The sequence below is a fragment of the Diadema antillarum genome, unplaced genomic scaffold (assembly GCF_040938485.1).
Source record: "Diadema antillarum isolate AM-2024a unplaced genomic scaffold, OU_Dant_1.0 scf00000099, whole genome shotgun sequence".
NCBI lineage: Eukaryota > Metazoa > Echinodermata > Echinoidea > Diadematoida > Diadematidae > Diadema > Diadema antillarum.
Window position 1 is genome coordinate 2,199,192 of NW_027270988.1, and position 20,610 is coordinate 2,219,801.

Here is a 20,610-nt window from a genome sequence, read left to right on the forward strand (position 1 = left end):
CACGCAAAAAATTTCATGCTGCGAATAAGGCCGTCGGCTTCCAGACGGGAAAATTTCATGCCGCGAAAATATTGTGTTTTACAGTATACAGCATGGATGAATATTGAGTCTTCTGCAAACAGTACTGTGTCTTGAAAGCCAGCAAGTAACAATTGCAGCAGAAGGAATATTCAATTTCTCCTCAGTCCCACACATAGTCACATCTCACGTCTCCACTACGGCAAACACACACATTCACACACACTCACACAAACAGTTGACGGTACACATGGATCTTCTCTGTAGACAGCTATAAAAACATGTTATTCTTCACCTTCAAAATATCTGGAGGGAAAAGACTGAAAGAATTGTTCCACCAGAACTTCAGATGATGAAATCCTTGATTAGAACAAACATTCTACAAGCAATAGGAAGATCTAACTGCCTTGCAACATACACTTGGAGTAACTGGATGGATTGATTGTGAAGTGGCAAAGTTGGCATATAAATTAATGAGTGGACAAGATGATGTCACATGACTAATGATGTCACATGACAATTGATGTCACATGACGAATGATATCACATGACAGATGATGTCACATGACAGATGATGTCAGCATTTTGTGTCTCGGAATCCATTCCTCTTGAAAGTGAGTGGAAAGCCGCGTTGGTGTAGCACGCTGTGGGGTATAGGCTCAAAGTGGACTTCCCCTGTGTGGTAATACCTGTAGGAGGCATGGAAATAACCAAAGGAGACCAATACATATACAACATGTACTACAACAAATGTATCATCGGGCCCTGAGGGCACTATAATTCAGATATTGCCTTTTTAGAGGCACGATTACAACACTTGACATCCCCACAGGATACATTTTTTTCCAAAATAGTGTGTTGAGGAGAAAAAATGAATCCCAAGGGCCTGTCCAGTGTAATAGTACAAAGGCAATTTTGTAAAAACCAAACACATGTAACTGGTACACATCACTTCAGTCTAACCCCATCGGCAACCAGTCAGATTCTTACATTACATGTACCAACTGTCTGACAGGACATCACTGCACACAATATAATAAATTTGATTCTCCCTATGTTAGTTATCCAAAATGGATTATGACCAAACACTGACCAATATCTATGTAGATTGTTAATGTATACACATAAAATCATTTCCATGATAAAGTGAAAATTGTAGATAAAAGTTTTATATTCATGCCTGAAGCACGATCTAGAGAAAATACATACATGTATGTATGTTGTAATCTAACCCATTTTCTTACACAAGTGAGTCCTTACATTGTAGGTTGGGTTAAGGAGAGGACAAGTAGAGAATTGGCCCTATGATGTGGGACCACACCCTGTGCAATGCTCACCTGTAGATAAATACACCAGCAATGATGGCAGCTAGTATCACTACACCCACACAGACTGCCACAACAATCCATTTCCACGTGCCTACAGAAAAAAGGACATAAACAAGCCCAGAGAAATAAATGGTTACATTCATACAACGATTATGTCAATTATTTCAATTTTCACTTTCAATAATCACTATCATTTTAACACTTTTCACATGATCTGCATAACTGTGATTCCTACATTACAATCATCAATGTAATCAATAACACCACCATCAATATCAACAACATCACCATCATCCTCATCAATGGTAGCATCCCCATCCTGACCATCACTTACATCAAGTTTTGCCATGATGTCTTAAATAATCACAACTGCATTAAACAGTCTAATTAACAATCTGGTCACAAGGAAAATGTTTGACATTTGACATGGGAATACCAAATCAATTCCACTGCAGTGCATTCAAGATTATGCAGGCATTTAGTCTTACAAATCAACCTAAGTTTCAGAGACCTTTTAAAGATGAATTGAAGGGGTCGGTGCAATATAGTGCTAACCCACACAATAGTCATTTTGAGATAATCGCTGTTGAATGTTTGGAAAGTCCATACATTGTACATTAAAACATGAATGCATGCATTTTTTACCATCTTATTGGTTGAATTCAAATATGATATTTTCACGGAGGTTAGAGTGAAGGATAAGGATTATAAAAATGCATGTAACTCAATTTTGACAAAAGTGTGGGTTAGCACTATATTGCACCAACCCCCTCAATTGTTTCAAGACAGGTGGGTACAGAAACAGGTTGGAGTCCAAAGCATTTTATCACAAGACATGGTTCATGTAGGCCTTATCACAAGCATGTCTCACATATACACATGTACACATTCAATGCTGAAGGATATAAGGTATCACCAAATTTAAACAAATTATCTCACAACTGAATGAGGAAGAATTTGGCAAATTCTACCTAATCCTTCTACTCACCATCATTATGAGATCACAAACCTCAGATCCGGAATCATGTGTCTTCAAGGAGCATGGCACCATGGCATAGAACACACTCTCTTAACCCATTGAGGATGAGCTGATATTGCTATGACACACATTTTCCATACACACCTGCCCGAGTATACTATGAACTAGTCTGGGTGAAGTATTGTTCTTGCATTTCTACTATTTAAGTTTCACATGGCGAGCAAAGTACACACTACAGCACAAATAAAACACCATAACTGAGTTCTGTTGACATATTAGTTCTTGCTCACCTTTTCTCCCCAGGAAGGGGCTGGCATTGGAGTCATGTTGGTCTGTAGTCAGTCCATCACTGCTGGTAGAAGAGGGTGTGTTGACTGGAACACACTTTAACATCCCTGAGAGAAGAGGGGTGGGCAAAAAAAGACAAAAGAAAAGGCGTGTTAGGGCTGGTTTCACAACTACAGTAAAGTTCAGCAGGGTTCAGCAGGTGAATTGGTACCACAAATGCAACAAGTGCCTGGGCATTTCCCTCATCAGTAACTGCATACCCCCTCCCCTTCCCCCTGGGTGTGCATATTGACACTGCTGGCACAGAACCCCTTGGTGTGTCTGTTACTATTTATGGCATGCAGTACTCCTGCATGCAATCCTGACTGCGAGGAGTTCTTTATCTCCAATGGCAAAGTACCTACAGTGTATTTCTACACCCCTGGGAGTTCCTTACCACACAAAGCTCATTACCCCTTCTTCCACCTCTAGGTGTGTGCAGGTGTAGATTACCATCAATGGCAATGTACCAAAAGCACCACTTCTTACACACCTGGGTGTGTCCATTACTTTGAATGGCACAATGCCCCTTCTTACACCCCTAGGTGTCTCTTACCACCAAAGGCACATTACCCCTTCCTACACCCCTGGTGGGTGTGTCCCTTACCATCAATGACATAGTACTTGTACCCCTTCCTAAGTCCCTGGGTGTATCCCTCACCATCACTGGCACAGTACTGTACCTCTTCTTACACCTCTGGGCATATCCCATACCGTCAATGGCATAGTATCCCTTCCTATACCCCTTGGTGCTATCCCTTTACTGTCAATGGCATAGTACATATCTCTTCCTACATTCCAGGCACACTCCTAACTACAAAATTGTATCACTGGCATAGTACCCCTTCCTACCAATCTGAGTGTGTCCCTTACCATCGATGGCATAGTACCCCTTCCTACAAATCTGGGTGTGTCCCTTATCATCAATGGCATAGTACCCCTTCCTACAAATCTGGGTGTGTCCCTTATCATCAATGGCATAGTACCCCTTCCTACCAATCTGGGTGTGTCCCTTATCATCAATGGCATAGTACCCCTTCCTACCAATCTGGGTGTGTCCCTTACCATCAATGGCATAGTACCCCTTCCTACACGTGCACTCTCTTTCTTTGCTGCACACAGTGTGTGGGAATGGACAGTGGGAATCCATCACACAGCCTACAGCTGGGTAACACGTCTGTCCAGTGCCTGGGGAAAAATACACAAGAATTTCCTTTCTATTCAAAAGATTACGCTCTAGGTACAGTTCAAAGGATTGCATGTCATTGTCAACAATAGAATAATCACTCAACAACATGTGCTCTTACTTTGAAAATGAGAAAAAGAATAATCACAGTAAAGAGAATCTTGATATGTATAGTTGTACAGTGTTACTCTGCTTGGGAATGTTCTCAGCCAAAGCATGCCTGCTTCATAGTCGTATTGAATTCTGCATAGTCATATTGCGAGCAGGGCCTTAACATGTTGAGGACGGGCTGATTTTACTACCACACACATTTCCCATAGACACTTGTCCGAGTATACTAGGGACTCATCCTCAAAAGGTTAATACAAAAAAAAATTAATTGCTCACGAATGCTGCCATCCTCCCTCCAAAAAAAGAAACAAACAGACAGACATACGAAAATGCAATTTTATTTTAAGTCATAGTCAATATAAAAATGTGATTAAGTACAGTACAATGAGTTCATAATTAAATTCACTCTTTTTAAAAATATATAATCAGATCTGATCTGATCTGATTTGATATGATTTGTCTTATTGTCTATTTTTGTTGTTGTTGTTGTTGTTGTACATGGCCACTTCAAGGATGTAACAAATGCTTGCAAAAGAAACGATAACAGGAAAGACAGTTTCCAAGTTCCCTCCGAAGGGCCAGGCACTGAGGATACAGTGAATGGCCTAGGAAGACAACATCTGCTGCCAGGGGATTTGAACCATAAACCTTGTGATTGATAGTTCGTGGTCATGACCACTGAGCCACTAAGAGCTCCATATCCGAGAGTCTAGCCTTTGCCGATTCACAGATTCTGCACTTTACCTGTGAAGCCGTTGGCACAATGGCATCTCCCATCATCACAGTAACTTCCCACTGAGGAGCAGTCTGGCAGACAGTCCATGGACGATGGCGGCCGAAGTGACTCATCACAACCGCCCTGTACAACGAGTACATCAGTCCTTCCTTCAAAGCCTGGAAACAGAGATGGACATTATAAGAAGGATGGATTAATGACTCCTTTAGGATTTCTTTTTTCTTAGATTACTTTATTTCACAGTTTACTAATTCCATCATTTCTTCTCTGCCAGGCTTTTCCTGAAGTACTTTTTGTTACGTTAATGGCTTGATTATTGACTACAAGTATTCCCTTTGCATACTATTTTATATAATGTGAACACACAAGAATATAATACAATGAACACTATTGAGGCATAAACAAAAATTACTACAAGAACTACTATTACCAGGTACTACTGTTACTGCTACTATTACTACACATACTGCTACTACAACAACACCAGCAGCGCCAACAACTACTACTATTAATACTTCCATTACTACTACTACTACTACCACCACCACAGTTACTACTACTTCTAATACTATTACTATTACTATTACTACTACTACTACAATTACTACACTACTACTACAGTACATATACCACTACTAATGATGATAACCCTTTTGTAAATCCTTCCTGTGCTGTTACTGGCATGCACACTGGAGTGCTTTCATTACCAACTGCCATAGATGTTTGGAAGCTAATTGGTAATAAACCCATAGCGGACAGGCTGATTTTGCTACAACACGCAGTTCCCAAAGACGCTTGCACAAGTATGCTCGGGACTCAAAACTCAACGGGTCAATAGAGATTTCCTAGCCTCTCTCATACCTACTGTGTCACCATGGCCGTCCTGTTGGACTATAAAGGAACATGGCTTTGCTAATTCAACATACAGCTGTACATCTGAATAGACTTGATAAATCATCAACAGGGTCACGTTGGGGTGGATTACTGGGTGCTGGTGAAAAACTTTTGACAGGTTGAACCAATTTTCTGGGCACATCACAATGGGTTATATAGGCTCAGACGTATACTTCCAAAGTTGCTGATTTCACTGAATTGCTTTGGAAAAAAAGAAGAAAAAAAAAAAAGAGATGTTCTTTCCATTCCTTTCTCCTTGTAGAGTGGAAGAATCCACACCCCTTACCTTCCATCTCACACCCCTTACCTTCCATCTCACACCCCTTACCTTCCATTTCACACCCCTTACCTTCCATCTCACACCCCTTACCTTCCATTTCACACCCCTTACCTTCCATCTCACACCCCTTGCCTTCCATTTCACACCCCTTACCTTCCATCTCACACCCCTTACCTTCCATCTCACACCCCTTGCCTTCCATCTCACACCCCTTACCTTCCATCTCACACCCCTTACCTTCCATCTCACACCCCTTACCTTCCATCTCACACCCCTTACCTTCCATCTCACACCCCTTACCTTCCATCTCACACCCCTTGCCTTCCATCTCACACCCTTACCTTCCATTTCACACCCCTTACCTTCCATCTCACACCCCTTACCTTCCATTTCACACCCCTTACCTTCCATCTCACACCCCTTACCTTCCATCTCACACCCCTTACCTTCCATCTCACACCACACATCTCTGCTACGGGTGCTGGAGTCCCACTCTCCTGTCATCCACCTAAAGAGGGGGCACTTCGCCTCCTGAGCAGGGCAAGGTCTAAGGGTATGAAGAAAAACCAAAACATTTTTGTTTTTTTCTTTTTGAAGATTGAAAGCAATTCACAAACAAATAGAACAAATGCATGGCAAATCAAGCAGCAGTCCATGCCACGAACAAATCTGAAGTAATTTCCTTGAGACTACACTACCCTGCCTATACAGAAGAAGAAGACGTCTCAACTACGTTGATGGCAGTACTGAGTACCCCAGGATGAGATATTGGCCATGAAATGGCCAACACACACACACACTAAATGATGGACAGATCAGAGTCTCCCATTAGCTGAGAGGTCCAGGAGGAAGAATCTCCCATTTAACTCTATCAGTGCTACAGTGTAATTTCCCTGTGTTCCCATACTTGTGTTGACCTTTGACCGCTTTCAAATTACATAATTATATATTCTACATGAAAACAATAAGAATAGTAAAGCATAAATCATAAAAACGTGGACAAGTGGTTGTGGGTGGTACATAGGGAGCAATCTGACAGACAGTTTTGGGAGGTTCAGTTACTAACGGGTTAAAGACACAATAATTACATAGCTTTTTACTGAGACTTTTATGCTACACATGCTACAATGTAAATGTTGTTATGTCAATTTTCTGTCAAAGCTATGATTATATATGAAATGTATTTCTTGCAAATGGACAGTAGCTACGCTATTATCCAGGTAAGGGAGGTATGACTTCTGCAGATAATATTGCAACAGACTTTTAGAATTCACTCCCAAAATCTTATCACTGCTGTTCAATGACAAGGATACGCAAGCTCTTGTCATGTGTAAGAGATGGATTCATGAGAGAAGTTTTCATTGGACTATGGCATTTACCGATTTATCTATCAATCAGTTTGGGTGGGCTTTTGTGTTTCATAATAATATGTGAACTTGTATATACACATTGTAAGACCCATATTCTTTGTGCTCATCACAAATGATATCCCAAAGTGTCTGGATGGCAGCCTTAGAACCTCACACTGCACTTGTATCATCGAAGGGAAACTTATCATTCAAAATCTAAAATCATAATAACCCCCTACTCCCACACAAGCAACATACACTCACAAAGGCCAGGCACTATTTGTGCAGCTGTAAACATATACATGTACTTACTAGCAAAATTATGAGGACGGAAAGATGCAAGTACTTTAACCATTTGAGGACGGACTGATTTTGCTACAATACACATTTTCCATAGACACCTGCCCAAGTACACTCGGGACTCATCCTCAACGGGTTAACCCATTGAGGATGAGCTGATTTTGTTATAACACATGTTTCCCATAGACATCTACTGGAGTATACTTGGAACTACAATGTAATCATCAAAAGTTTAAATAACAGTTTCTGGCCTGGCAGGGAATAGTGTGGCTTACTCAACTCACCTACTGTCTATGAGATGTGTAGTACATGGCTTCCCACCCAAGACTGGTGGACTGATCACAACTCTGGTTCTTGTTCTCTGGCCTCCCAGTGTGTCATTGAAGCAATTTTTAAGGCAAGGTGTGAACTGCGACCACTCTGACACCTGGTGAAAAGCAAAAGTAATACCATGTCAAATATGACGTAAGAAAAAATATCCCTCCAGAAAAAAAAAGGAATCCCTCTGTGCATCTCTGGTTCAATATAAAAGAATTGAGTGTTTTAGGTTGTAATATTATTTTTTCAGATCTCCTACCAGCAAGGGGAGGGGTAGAGTCATTTCTTTCTTAGTGCCTGTTTGTTTGTGTGTTTGTTTGTTTGTTTGTTTGTTTTTTCAAATTAACCGTTATGGCAGACTCATTTAGCCATCCCTAAGAAAAACACGTCACACAAACAAACATAAGCCAACACAATCTATTACAAAAGAGTATTACTAAAATCATGTAAACTGAAACCAAAAGAAATATTCACCCAAGATCCTTTTAATATGGTCCACATCTGCATGAATAATGAGCTTTGACCCTGTATGAAATGGGTGCTGTACAGACACACTTACCACACAGTCCCCGGGGCACCAAACTTCACAGCGGCGGTGAGTCTCCAGGTCCAGGGATGTCTGATTGGGGTGTAGCCCCAGCTGGTTCCACCCCTCTAGAGAGCCCTCGTTCCCTTGGGCTGGGGGGTAATATGTACACCCCAGGAGGGGGACATCAAGAGAGGACGAGAGAGACTCCATTACAACATCAAACACTGTCTTTTCCCCCACCTGCCCCTTTTCACTTCCCCAACCCTGTCTTTCTTCATCATCCCTTTCCCCTCTCCCCTTCTTACTTTACATGCCACTTAGAGTCCTTATTCATACTGATAATAATGATGATAATCAAATGATAAGGTTCTATCTATCCAGGGTAGCCTCTTCAGTGTGGCCACTGCTCTACCAGAGGGCCATGCCATACATGTAATACCCTAGCATTGCCATGTACCCATTTATACTCCTGGGTCAAAAGAGATATAGTAGGTAACTGCCTGCTCTTGCCCCAACAATTGCAGCACCGAGTAGAACCCTTGACCTGAAGGAGAAACATGGAGATTGTACACCTCCAGCCCAGGACTGGGTTTATACTGTTGTACAGGAAAGGCAATGGAAAGGGCTTCAATGAGCTAGTCTACAGCTACACCTCTTTGTTATACTTTTTTTTCAGTAGGTGTTTTACCTTTGTTTTGTTTTGTTTTGTTTTATTTTGTTTTTTGTTTTTGTTTTTTGCTTGTTTTGTTTTAATTTTTTGCATGTATGTCTTGGTATTTTCAACTAACTTTTCCCCATTCCTTTTCATTCCCTTGTTGTTGATGTATATGATTCAAAATTGCATTGATGTATACACATGTTGCATTGTATATACAATGCAAACTGTGAAAAGGAAAAGGCTCCTGTTTGACTACTGATTGATATGATCCAGAAATACTAACAAAATAAACACAAACTGCAGGATGTTGCACACTTTTTGTTACACTTAATTTGTTATTACATAGGGATTCTTAGAACTCTTACAAGAGTACTCACTAATCATTTTGATAGTTCACACCTTTCATATCATCTGCTGTCATTATGGAAATTTACCACAATATTTAGGATGACTTCATTACAATTACAGAATTATCCAGATATTTTCACTAGAAATCAATACATAATTTATCATTCATTGTCACACTGATGCATATCTTATACTTTTGTTTCACTTGCTTTCCTAAATTTTAACAAAAAAGTGATTAACAAAGAAAGCTCTTAGACAAAGAGATCTAAAAATAAAAGAAAGCTCTTTAATAGAAGGAAGTGACTATTAAACATTTTGTGATTTGAAATGTAAATGCAAAATGAAGGATATGCAAAACAAAAGACACAAGACAACTCACTATATAGAAAACACAATCACATGTCTTCGAAACTGATCAATGAGAAGTATTGGTATCTCTGGACTGAAAAAGGAATGTAACATGTAGCATACTGTTCAAGTTAGTTACATGTATGTGCTATTTGGCTAGGACAATGATATTTGTTTACACACCATTCAAGTAGCAGTATTCCCAGTCCACCGTGAGACCGTCACTTCGCTGGCACTCCACTAGACGGGTCTGCTCTCCGACGCCGCAGCCTGCCTTGCTGTCAAACTGACAACTGCTCCAGTTGCCTCGGAACCAGCGGTACGTGTAACAGGGTTTGACATTACACGGCTTGGTCTGAAGTAGATAGAACATACACAACTTGTACTTGGTGGAGTAGACCTCTGCAATTCACATGCTTAAAAAGATCCTACTTTGGTCGACAAATATGGACTCTTTGATTCAGGTTGGAAATATTGATTGTTCAACTGAATTAATGTAAGCACCTTTTTTGGAAAGGAATAAGCAAGTTTGTTATTTCTACACACAAAGTACTACTTAGCAAGGCGAAGGATCTAGGCCTAATATCTCTGATACTCATTATTAAATTGCTGCTTCTATAAAGATTCATTTTGAAAGGAAAAAAAAACAGCATATAAAGGTTTGGAAAATGAGAAAAATGTTTCATGCAAAGCAAGTCAAAAGAAATTTAAAAATGTTTTTTCATTTCCAAACTGCATTTCATCTCCTTGGAAAATCCAAAAGCAGAATAAATATGGAACAAACATACAAGTAAGGAGCACTGTTATATCAACAAATCAACACTTGGCATTAACACCATTCTGCCTCTGAGATGAAAACACTACAGGCTTTAATTCTTTATATCACTTTACTTTCTTATTCAAATGATATCATCTTGGTTTCTCTGACCTCATTCAAGTTGTGGACTTCTTGGCAGCGACGACCCGTTCCCGACGAGTGGGTGACGATCTTCCTCGTGCGCACCACGATGCCACTTGTCCCACATGTCTGGCTGCACTCCGACCACGGTGTGAACTCACCCAGCTGGCAGTCCACGGGACACTCCACGAGGCAGGACTCATGGGTCGTGACATTCTCGTGCTGACACTGGTCCATGCCTACGATCTCTCCCGCCAAGTTGACGCAGTTCAGCGTCCGGTGGCGAGTACCTTAGACCAAAGAATATGCGGAAAAAAAAATTAAAATCACAAAGGGGAAACAACTACAAATTTGAATAGCTAATAATATGTAATGACAGATATTACATGAATTATAATAGGCCTATATCATTATTATTATCATCTTCCCCTGACTTGTCACACTAAAAAAGAGGAAGAAAAGAGGACAAAGAAAAAGGGAAAGGCTGATAACATAATAGGACGAGGTAGAGAGACACAATTTAAGAGTGAAGTAGCACTTTAGCTGTGTGTGTCCCCATTCATTGCTATTCAGTGTACAATTGTAGATTGCACATTATGCCAAATTCACTTGAATCTACATGCAAGAAAATTTGAAAATAATCTGTCGTATCATAATTTCCTTTTCCCCATTAGTATTCTCCTGACAGGTTCACAAAAGCGTTGGCTCACAAAAGTGGTTTATTAATATCAATTGTGTAATGTAAACACGTAAATGTCACATATCTGTTGGATAAACCCTTAACTTACCTCTTCCGCAGTCCCCTACCACTGCCCTACACTGGCTCCACTCTCCAAGCCTCAGGCGGTACGTAGCCCCAGCGCAGTCCACTTCAGTGCAGGGAACTGTCTGTCGAAGTGGCACGCAGGGCTGCAGCTCGGCGTTGGGTCTAACCACGATGCGTGTCCTGGATTTCTGGCCTGACGAGCACGGGCTGCTGCAGGCCGTAAACGCAGACCACTCACTGAATACACAGTCCCCTAGGATCAGGAAGGATGGTCAAGCGGTCAAGGGAGTTAGAACGTGGATGATGTTTTGATTACTGTCCTCAGTGGTATGAGGATGATGATGATGACGATGATGACGATGATGATGATGACGATGATGATGATAATGACACACGTATTGATGATGATCATGATCATAATGATAATGATAATGAGAAGAGGAAAATGAAGAAGTAAAACAGTGATTTTTACAGCTCGTGAATCTCTTTTCCTTTCATGAGAACATATCATATGCATCTGCATGAAAAATATGCATTTGATACGCAGTCCATTGCTAATAATGCAATTGTCTTCTTAGTTTGCTGCTCTGCATCATTTCATCTAGGCATACACATTACACTGTATGGACATCATTCTGATTTTGCAATTTCTTGATTTAAGGCATCCTGGAAAATTCACTGTCCATTTCTTTGCTGGAACCTTACCGTAACTATCCACAAAGTTTAGAACCGATTACAATTTTTGTTTCTAGGGTGACAACATTTTTCAGAAAATTCAAGAGTCTGGCATTTTCCATTCTTTCTGCATCTACAAGAACTCTTGACCAGGGTATGCAGACCTTGGCAGGGGAGAGGGCAGGATTGGCTGTCAGCAGGCTTTGGCGCCCTCTGTTGGCAGAGTGCGTCATTCCCAGCAGGGCAGGTGACGGTTCGTGTCTGTTTTCCTGTGCCACAGTTTGTCTGCAGGTCGGTGGGTACGCAGGGATTCCACTGATGTGAAGAGGAAATGTGACAAAGATAATTATGTGTCTATCAAATGAAATCATATGTGAAATATACTATCAAACCAACAGACAGAGTTACTTTTATCTGTACTGAGATAAACAAACTAGTAAATGCATACTTAACAAGTTTTACAAGTACATGAATATGAAATATTGTTACTGCAAACCACATGTACGTATTGCAAGAAAAATGAAAAAGTCAATCTAAATGTACAGTGTGATACCTCGAAGGAAATTTGAATTTTTTTTCTTTACAAGTTATAATGAAATGAAGCGAGGAGATCAAACAATTCTGCCTATTTGGGTACTCTATCTTTGCTTTTCTATTTGTGACTATTCTTCATTCAGCCATCTTTGTATTTGCAGGTTTTGAAAAATGGTTCTTGAATGTCAATTTAAAAAGGATCATAAACATATCAAGATCTATTCAGGAACTACAGTGTATCTTCTAATGTCTTACTGCACTTTTATGTCCTGTATTGCTCAATCTTGAAAAGTGCACAAAGAAATTAGATGTTCATATCTATGTCTCACATCCAACTTTAAACCTTCTAAGACCACAGTCAGTTGACCACTGAAAACCACAGAGATGGCTATACCTCGGACAGGTCCCACTCCAGCTGGTCACATGACCTCTCAAAGCACATCTGTGTCTCGGCTAATAGAGGGCAGGCTCTTCCTCCCTGAATCGGACTGATGGTGCTGGTTCGAGTTCTCGTCCTCTCACCTACAGACACACACACACACACACACACACACACACACACAAAACAGGTGGGGGGGGGGGAGAATTAAAGAAAGAGTGATAAGAAAGAGCTCTTCAAAAATCAAGTAAAATGAGATGCAGAAACAGCACAAAGAATTTTTTTTTTTTAAGACTTGCTGGATGAAGAACAAAGCATTGTTGTTGTTTTATTGTTCTTGTTCTTTTTATTGCAGGTGGTGGAGGTGGTGGTATTGCTTAAGAGGTGCATCATTTACATTTGAACATTTGCACCTTTATCTTATTTTAACCATGTGAATGAAACAAACCTTAGCCTTTGTTCAAGGCTCTCTTGCAGTAGTGATTGCAAGAGAAACTAGAAATGTCGCTACAGCGACTGGTTATACCCCTGCCAAACAACATTTCATAAGCTTTGGTCAAAACAACATTTCATAAGCTTTGGTCAAAAAACTGAGGAAGTAGTTAAATCCGCAAGATCTTTCCTTGATCTTCTGCCATTAATATGCCGTTACCATGGCAACATACTTTCGGGTACTGTCGAAAAATGCGTCTTGCACATCTACAACCAAAGGCACACATCTGTACCAAGTTTCATGGAAATTGGGCAAAAACTGAGGAAGTAGTTTGCAACACAAAATTTTCCATCATTTTGGCTCATAATATGTGAGCTGTTACCATGGCAACATACTTTTTGTCACTGTCAAGAAATGTGTCATGCTGACCTATATCCTAAGACAAACATTCAATATGAATTCCATGAGAATTGGAAGAACACTGATGAAGCAGTTTTGCCATGAAGCATTTTGCCCTATATTTTACCAATAACATGCCGTTACCATGGCAACGCACTTTTTGCCACTGCGGAAATATGTGTCTTGCACATTCACATATTCAGATGAACATCTGTACCTAATTTCATACAAATTTATCAAAAACTGTGGGAGGAGTTCGCGACGCAAGATTTGTACCCATTTTTGCCCATAATATGCCGTTACCATGGCAACGTACTTTTGGGTACTGTCAAAAAATACGTCTTGCACATCTACAACCCAAGGCACACATCTGTGCCAAGTTTTATGGGAATCGGTTGAAAACTGAGAAAGTAGTTCGTGACGCAAGATTTGCAATGGACCGACCGCCCGACCGCCCGACCGCCTTCAAACTTCGTTTGGCGGGGGTATAAAAAGCATTTGTGACCCGCTACAACAAAATGGTCCTAAAGTCGCGCACGGTCAAAGACGTGAAAATCGAGTTTGAAGTCAGAGCATCAAAATTGGTCAAAACTTACGATTTTCTGAATTTGACATATTATTGGAGTCTGACATGTCTTCTATCATCTGTCGAAATTTTGAAGCAAAATGATGAAAGGAAAGACCAAAAAATAGCGTTTTTCTGGGCCATGTTTTTTGGCGTTTCAACGAAGAAGAAACTGGTTCGAACATTTGGATTGAGCGCCAGAGATAGGCTCCGCCCCTAACAACGACCAGAGTGATCTCATTGGTCAGTTTGCTGCTTGCTGCTAACCGAAGCGTGAAGCTCGCACACTCCCCAGTCGACTGGTGTGTGGTGGCGGGGTGCGCTATGCACAGCCGCTTCTCCCGGAATCCTGGTCACTGATTGGTCGGTGAGGAGACCGCCGACGCTGTGTTTGAATGAGCATTGCGGGGGTTGCTAGGGCTTACCTTCTATAGTCCAGAGGTGAAAACTGACTTGCGTGTCCCTTGGTCGTGATTGCATCGCAAGGAGAATTTTTAGGGCGCTTTTCTCGAAACAGTGATTTCCCAGACGCGTCGACATGCTCTCTTTTAAACATCGATATCTCCGCAGCCGATTATTTTTATAAGATGTGTTATATATCAATTTAAAGCAGAAAGATTAGGGAATTGTGTCATGCAATTTTCAAATAATCGACCTCGACCGACTTTAGGATCATTTTGTTGTAGCGGGTCACATTTGTTGTCACAGAAAAAGTCAAGCCATCTGCATGAGACAAAGCAGAGACGTAATTGGACTCCTGTTCAGATTTTTTTTTCTTTTTAAAGTCATACACCTTCGAATTAAAGAATTAATTTGCTATCAGTGTTTGAGAACTAAACTTGTAACCAGTCAGCATAGCTCTGCTCAAATAAGCTCACAAAAAGCATGGCTTCCTACAGGTATGTCAATAAAGATTTGAATGTGATACGCATCAATGGATTATACACCTGTAACTTTTGTACTGGCAGCCAATTGGCTATTCTAGCAATTCCATTTGACAAAGTTCAGTAATTGAACCAATCGGTAGGAACTAAGCTTTTTATCAATTGACTTATTTTCTGGTGGTATCAGGGTCTCTGAAAAGAGCTAAACAGACCTAGGTAGCTACCATCAGTAAGTCTATCAACTGAAAAGATTTTTTAAAAGTGAATTAAAACCTTGACCACAGGGCTCAGAGCAGGATGACCAATTGGACCAGATGGTCACTTCACAGTCCACAGAGCACTGGACTTTGCAGGCTCTGGTCTCGGTGGGTAGGACCTGGTCAGTTTCTCCGGCCAAACAGAAGAGATCCGCCACATGAGTGCCATCACTCTGTTCACAGAGGGCGCCGCGATTTTGTCTCCCATTTCCACATTTCAAGCCTGAATAATAGCATAAAAGTAAAAAAATTGCAAATTATAATCGTTCATAATACTTGATAGCAGCTGCAAATTTATTGATTAGCTAACAAGCAATCAAATCTTAATTCAGACTACTGGGATAATACTTGTATCAGCAGAGAAACATAAAGATTTCAAACTTTTTAGAGTTGTATTCATGAAGGTCTAGTATCTCTTTTGAGCATGCCAGATCTAAGCTTGAGTAAAACAAAAAAACAAACAAAACAAACAGAAAGGACGAACAAATAAACAAACAAGCATCCCCTTCAAATGCACCAGTACTGAACTGAAATATGTTTGTGATATTGTCAAACATCAAGCCTGAATAATATCAAATCTTTTGTCCATTCTAAAGAATCATTTTTCATTTCCTAATTGCTGCCATACCAATCTCTTGTAAATGACACTGTAAGACTGTAAGTCTAAGACTAATACCATTTTTTTTACTTATTGTTTTTTTCCACTGGGATATTTATTATTCTACATCAGACATAATATATTCATCTGTACACGTAATTCATCATAGTATTTCAAATGACATCATAACATTTCAAATACAATACAATACAATACATATAAATCAAGAAAACTGGTGTCTAAACAGACACCATTTTTTCTGAAACACTTGCAAGTTATGATTATTTCTTGCAATAAATTTTTCTTTTTCCCTTATACTATCTTTACATAAATCAAAATGAGGCATTATTTTCTTCATTTTACAAACATAAAGTTCATATCTCACAAGCATATTAATACAATTCAATGCCGAATTGTTAATACCCCCAAAACTAAATAATTTATTTTTCCATCGTAAATGTTATTTCTAACCCCGCGGTAACATTAATCCATGCTCTTACTTCAACCCACAATCTATCAACATATTGACACTCACTCAAAAAATACAATACAAATACAAATATTAATACAAATTTGATACGAAAGTCCCCACGGTCAGAACTACTTGAACTTTATGCCTCTATCATGGTAGGAATTTTCTCTTGGCCTGCCTACCGGCAGGAAGAACACAGGAAGTCCAGGGCCCATAGGACCAGGAGTACGTAGCCTTGTTTGAGTTGCAGGACTGGAACTCGTGGAGGTCACTGTCTGCAATGTGAGGACACAGCTGACGTGGATTGTCTCTGGGACCTTGGGTGAACAGGAAACGATAAGCATAGCATTCACAATCAACCGATAATGTCACTTTGAATTGTCTGAATGCTGTTTCTATGCCCAGTAAAATATTACAGCGTTGGTGGTGATTCAGAGAAATTGTTCTGATCGAAAGACATTCAGAGTTCTAGCTGTGCACTTTCCTTTCTTTGCTTTCTTTTTTCCAGTTAATGCAACAGTTCACACTGTCTTACAGTACACATTTACAGAGCAAATATCATACACTGTAAATCTGACAATAAATGACCTGTCAAATAATAAGAATTTAATCGAGAAAAGAACAAGACTTTTTGAATAACATGATACACCAAAAACATAATACAACACTGTCTCACATGTCAACATGATATATCCAGACCATTTAAGACAAAGATGTGCTGTATCATTTTTCTACTCTTTTGTCGTTTGTGAGATTCCATAATACATATATTTTTTTTAATGTTTTTTTTTTTTGTTTCTTTAAACAATTCAGCAATATTTTGTATAAACATGAGCATACCTATAGACTAGCATTAATTCTGAAGCAGAGGAGTGATATGATGCCAAGCATCAAACACATCTAAAAAATGTTTCCATCACAAAGGTGGCGCAGATATGTGACACAGGGTTATGCCAATTTATTGATTGATTAATTGATCGATTGGTTGGTTGATTGATTGACTGACTTACAGACTGACTGACTGACTGATTGACGGATTGATTGATTGATTGATTGATTGATTGATTGATTGATTGATTGATCAATCAATCAATTGACTGACTGACTGATTGATTGATAATTTCCTGTCTGCAATGGAAATTCTTCACACACTGGATATTACAACAAAATAAACCTACATTACACATACACAAAGACAAACAGGGTAGAACTGACACTTAAAGATATTGACACACAATATCACATACACCATATCAATGTGATGCATTAGCCAAAAATTTACAACGAAAACAAAATCCATTAACATAAACAACTTTTATACAATTATGGAACTTAAAAATATATTCAAAGATATCCTTTCTTACTCCATCATATCCACATGGTATAATAATCAAATACGCACCTATTTCAGTGACAAATTAACTAAAATAGCATTAATTACAAATCTTACCAACGCCTACGATCTCCCGCTTTCTCATGCGGCAGTAGCCCCGCCCAGACTCCGCCCCACAGTTGGCCTGGCAGGGTCCATACTCAGACCAGGCAGAGAGCAGACAGTCCCCACCACAGGGGATGTAGCACCTCTGGGTGGGGGAGGGTGGGGGCTGGGTGAAGTCCTGTAAGCACAGACCTAGGGGAGGTGGAGGGGAGGGGGAGGGGGAAATGATAGAATCTTGATAGAACAAGCACTGAGGAGAAAGCAAAAAATGAAGTTTTGGACACAGCAACAGTTTTATCTATGCACCAATTATTTTTGTTTTTGTTTTTGTGTGGTAGAGTGGGGACACAAGATCTGTGTACCAAGCCTACAGAATAAGACTGATAACAAGCTTACTGGCATATATATGTTTTATTAGCTAATCTGTTTCCTTCATGCATAGTTTACAATCTTTTGTAAATGTCAGGCAATTTTCCTCAGACTACTCAGTAGTAGTAAGTACTACTACTACTACCTATGTTTAAATGTCATTGTTAGTATACAACAGTATAATCATCATCACCATCATCATCATCGTCATCATCATTATTTTCATCATCATCATCAATCCTGAAATCATTTTACCAGGCCCTCATCCAGAGTGTGCTTATTTACAATTTGATCTGTTACTATGGAAACACAACAAAAAAGAACCAGACTGGCAATGATCGCATAAGACGGGTGGCACAAAAGGTAATAGGCAGGGAACTGCCTGCAATGAAAGACATTTTTGAACAAAGGCTTTTGTCAAAAATCAAAAATAATTTTCATAGTATTTAAGTAATTAATTTCAAAATTGGTATTTATGATGATCTACAGGTGTAGTTATGTCAGACACTCATTGTGTTTGTATTTGCCAAAGCGTTGCCATGGTAACTGCATGTTTTGGTTTTCTTTTTTCTTTTTTAAATCTTGTGGAGTGAACAACTTCCACAGTTTTGAAGCAATTGAAATCAAATTTGGTAGGCACTATGGCCTTGAGGTATAGATGTAGAACACATAATTTTTGCCGGGTGTTTGTCGGATAAAGCATTGCCATGGTAATCATAATTTTATTGTAATTTTGCGGATTGAATAATTCCCATAGTATTTAAGTAATCAATGAAATTGGTATTTATGATGATTTATAGGTGTAGTTATGCAAGACATTTTTTTTTTTTTTTAATCTAGTGGAGTGAACAACTTCCACAGTTTTGAAGCGATTGAAATTAAATTTGGAAGGTATTCTGGCGTTGAGGCATAATATATGTGAAAAAAAAAATTGATTAGAAGTGGAAGATTTGCTGAAAGTTGAATTTTTGATAATAAGTATAATGATTATAGAATTTACTTAAATGAATGAATTGAATGAGATATATGTAATATGTATTATGAATATAATGGTTATAATATTTCATTTTCCTGCAACAAGTAATGCAAAACATTTATGTTTCATCTTATTTGTAATCTGTGACGTATAATTATGTTCAATGAACAATTGTTATCTGTTTGTATCTCTTGTGTATAATGCTGGTGGAAGGCACATTTCCACTTTCGCATTGTGGACAATAAAGCAATCAATTCAATTCAATTCAATCATTTTCATCATTTTCATCATCACCCTCATCATCTTACCATCCTCAGCCTCCAGACCATCGCTGCGCCCACAGTAGACCTCCCTGGTCTGCAGTCCCCTCCCACAGTTTGAACCCACGACACTACACCCTGTCCAGGACGTAGTAACCCACTGGTAGGCATAGCAGGGATCTATGTCTGGGCATGGTGAGTACTCCATGATTAGACCTAGGGAGGAAAGATATGTGTAACCAATAAGTCAGTTTAGCTCAATCATTACTAAACTACTTATCATCATAATGCTGATATTGATATCAATGTATAATACATTGTACACTGTATAAGTGGACATTTTTGCACGAGTTAATTTTCCTGCTCTGCCTGGTAAGATTAATTTTGTGCGTTTCTAATTCCCAGGAATCAGAACATGAAATAGTAGTAAAGAACTTCTACAATTTGTAAGTCTTTTAGAATTTGACATCATCAAAATAGGGTGCTGAATCATAAAAACTTTAGTGATTTTATAACACAGCAATTACCTTATGAGTTGTCAGCACATTATTGAACTGACAGAGGACAAAACATCAAAATGAAATGAAAATTCACACCTTGGAGGATTTTCAATGCTTCGGGAGAAGGGAAAACAGACGACACTTTCCTGGCAATTTAAGAGATGACAGCCTCAGATATCTACAATCTCTTATTTAATGTATTTCTAACATGCCATGGTTTCTTACTTCTTTTCTATACCTACTTTCTGTATTCAACTCAAAAGTTTTACAACTTGTTTTGATACTATTGCACACATCAATATCAAAGTCAAAATGAAGTTAAAACACATATAAAATATGTGAAAAACAGAAGAACTTTTCACATTTGCAACACACATATAAAAATTATAAAAAATGGTCATCTACAATGTATGTAGCTTCTGTATATGAAGCAAAACCATAAAATGTTCTGACAAATTGTACATTTGGACGTAATTTACTTTCATTTTTTTCAAAGAA

The 20,610-nt window shown here is 39.2% G+C and overlaps 1 protein-coding gene across 1 annotated transcript in view; it reads right to left on the reverse strand.

Annotated features, from left to right (window-relative positions):
* Positions 1-460: 460 nt before the first annotated feature.
* Positions 461-20,610, reverse strand: part of LOC139718779 (thrombospondin type-1 domain-containing protein 7A-like) — a 58,731-nt gene continuing 38,581 nt past the window's right edge. Inside the window, exons 10-26 of the mRNA XM_071630243.1 lie at positions 19,661-19,828; positions 18,020-18,199; positions 16,752-16,886; positions 15,516-15,722; positions 12,977-13,104; positions 12,213-12,363; positions 11,396-11,626; positions 10,638-10,897; positions 9,893-10,064; positions 8,386-8,498; positions 7,793-7,935; positions 6,299-6,406; positions 4,694-4,830; positions 3,718-3,840; positions 2,616-2,720; positions 1,356-1,437; positions 461-707 (exon numbers count right to left, since the gene is read on the reverse strand). Of these exons, the coding sequence (XP_071486344.1) occupies positions 596-707; positions 1,356-1,437; positions 2,616-2,720; positions 3,718-3,840; positions 4,694-4,830; positions 6,299-6,406; positions 7,793-7,935; positions 8,386-8,498; positions 9,893-10,064; positions 10,638-10,897; positions 11,396-11,626; positions 12,213-12,363; positions 12,977-13,104; positions 15,516-15,722; positions 16,752-16,886; positions 18,020-18,199; positions 19,661-19,828 (2,555 nt within the window). The 3' untranslated portion in view covers positions 461-595. The remainder of the gene's footprint in view (positions 708-1,355; positions 1,438-2,615; positions 2,721-3,717; positions 3,841-4,693; positions 4,831-6,298; positions 6,407-7,792; positions 7,936-8,385; positions 8,499-9,892; positions 10,065-10,637; positions 10,898-11,395; positions 11,627-12,212; positions 12,364-12,976; positions 13,105-15,515; positions 15,723-16,751; positions 16,887-18,019; positions 18,200-19,660; positions 19,829-20,610) is intronic.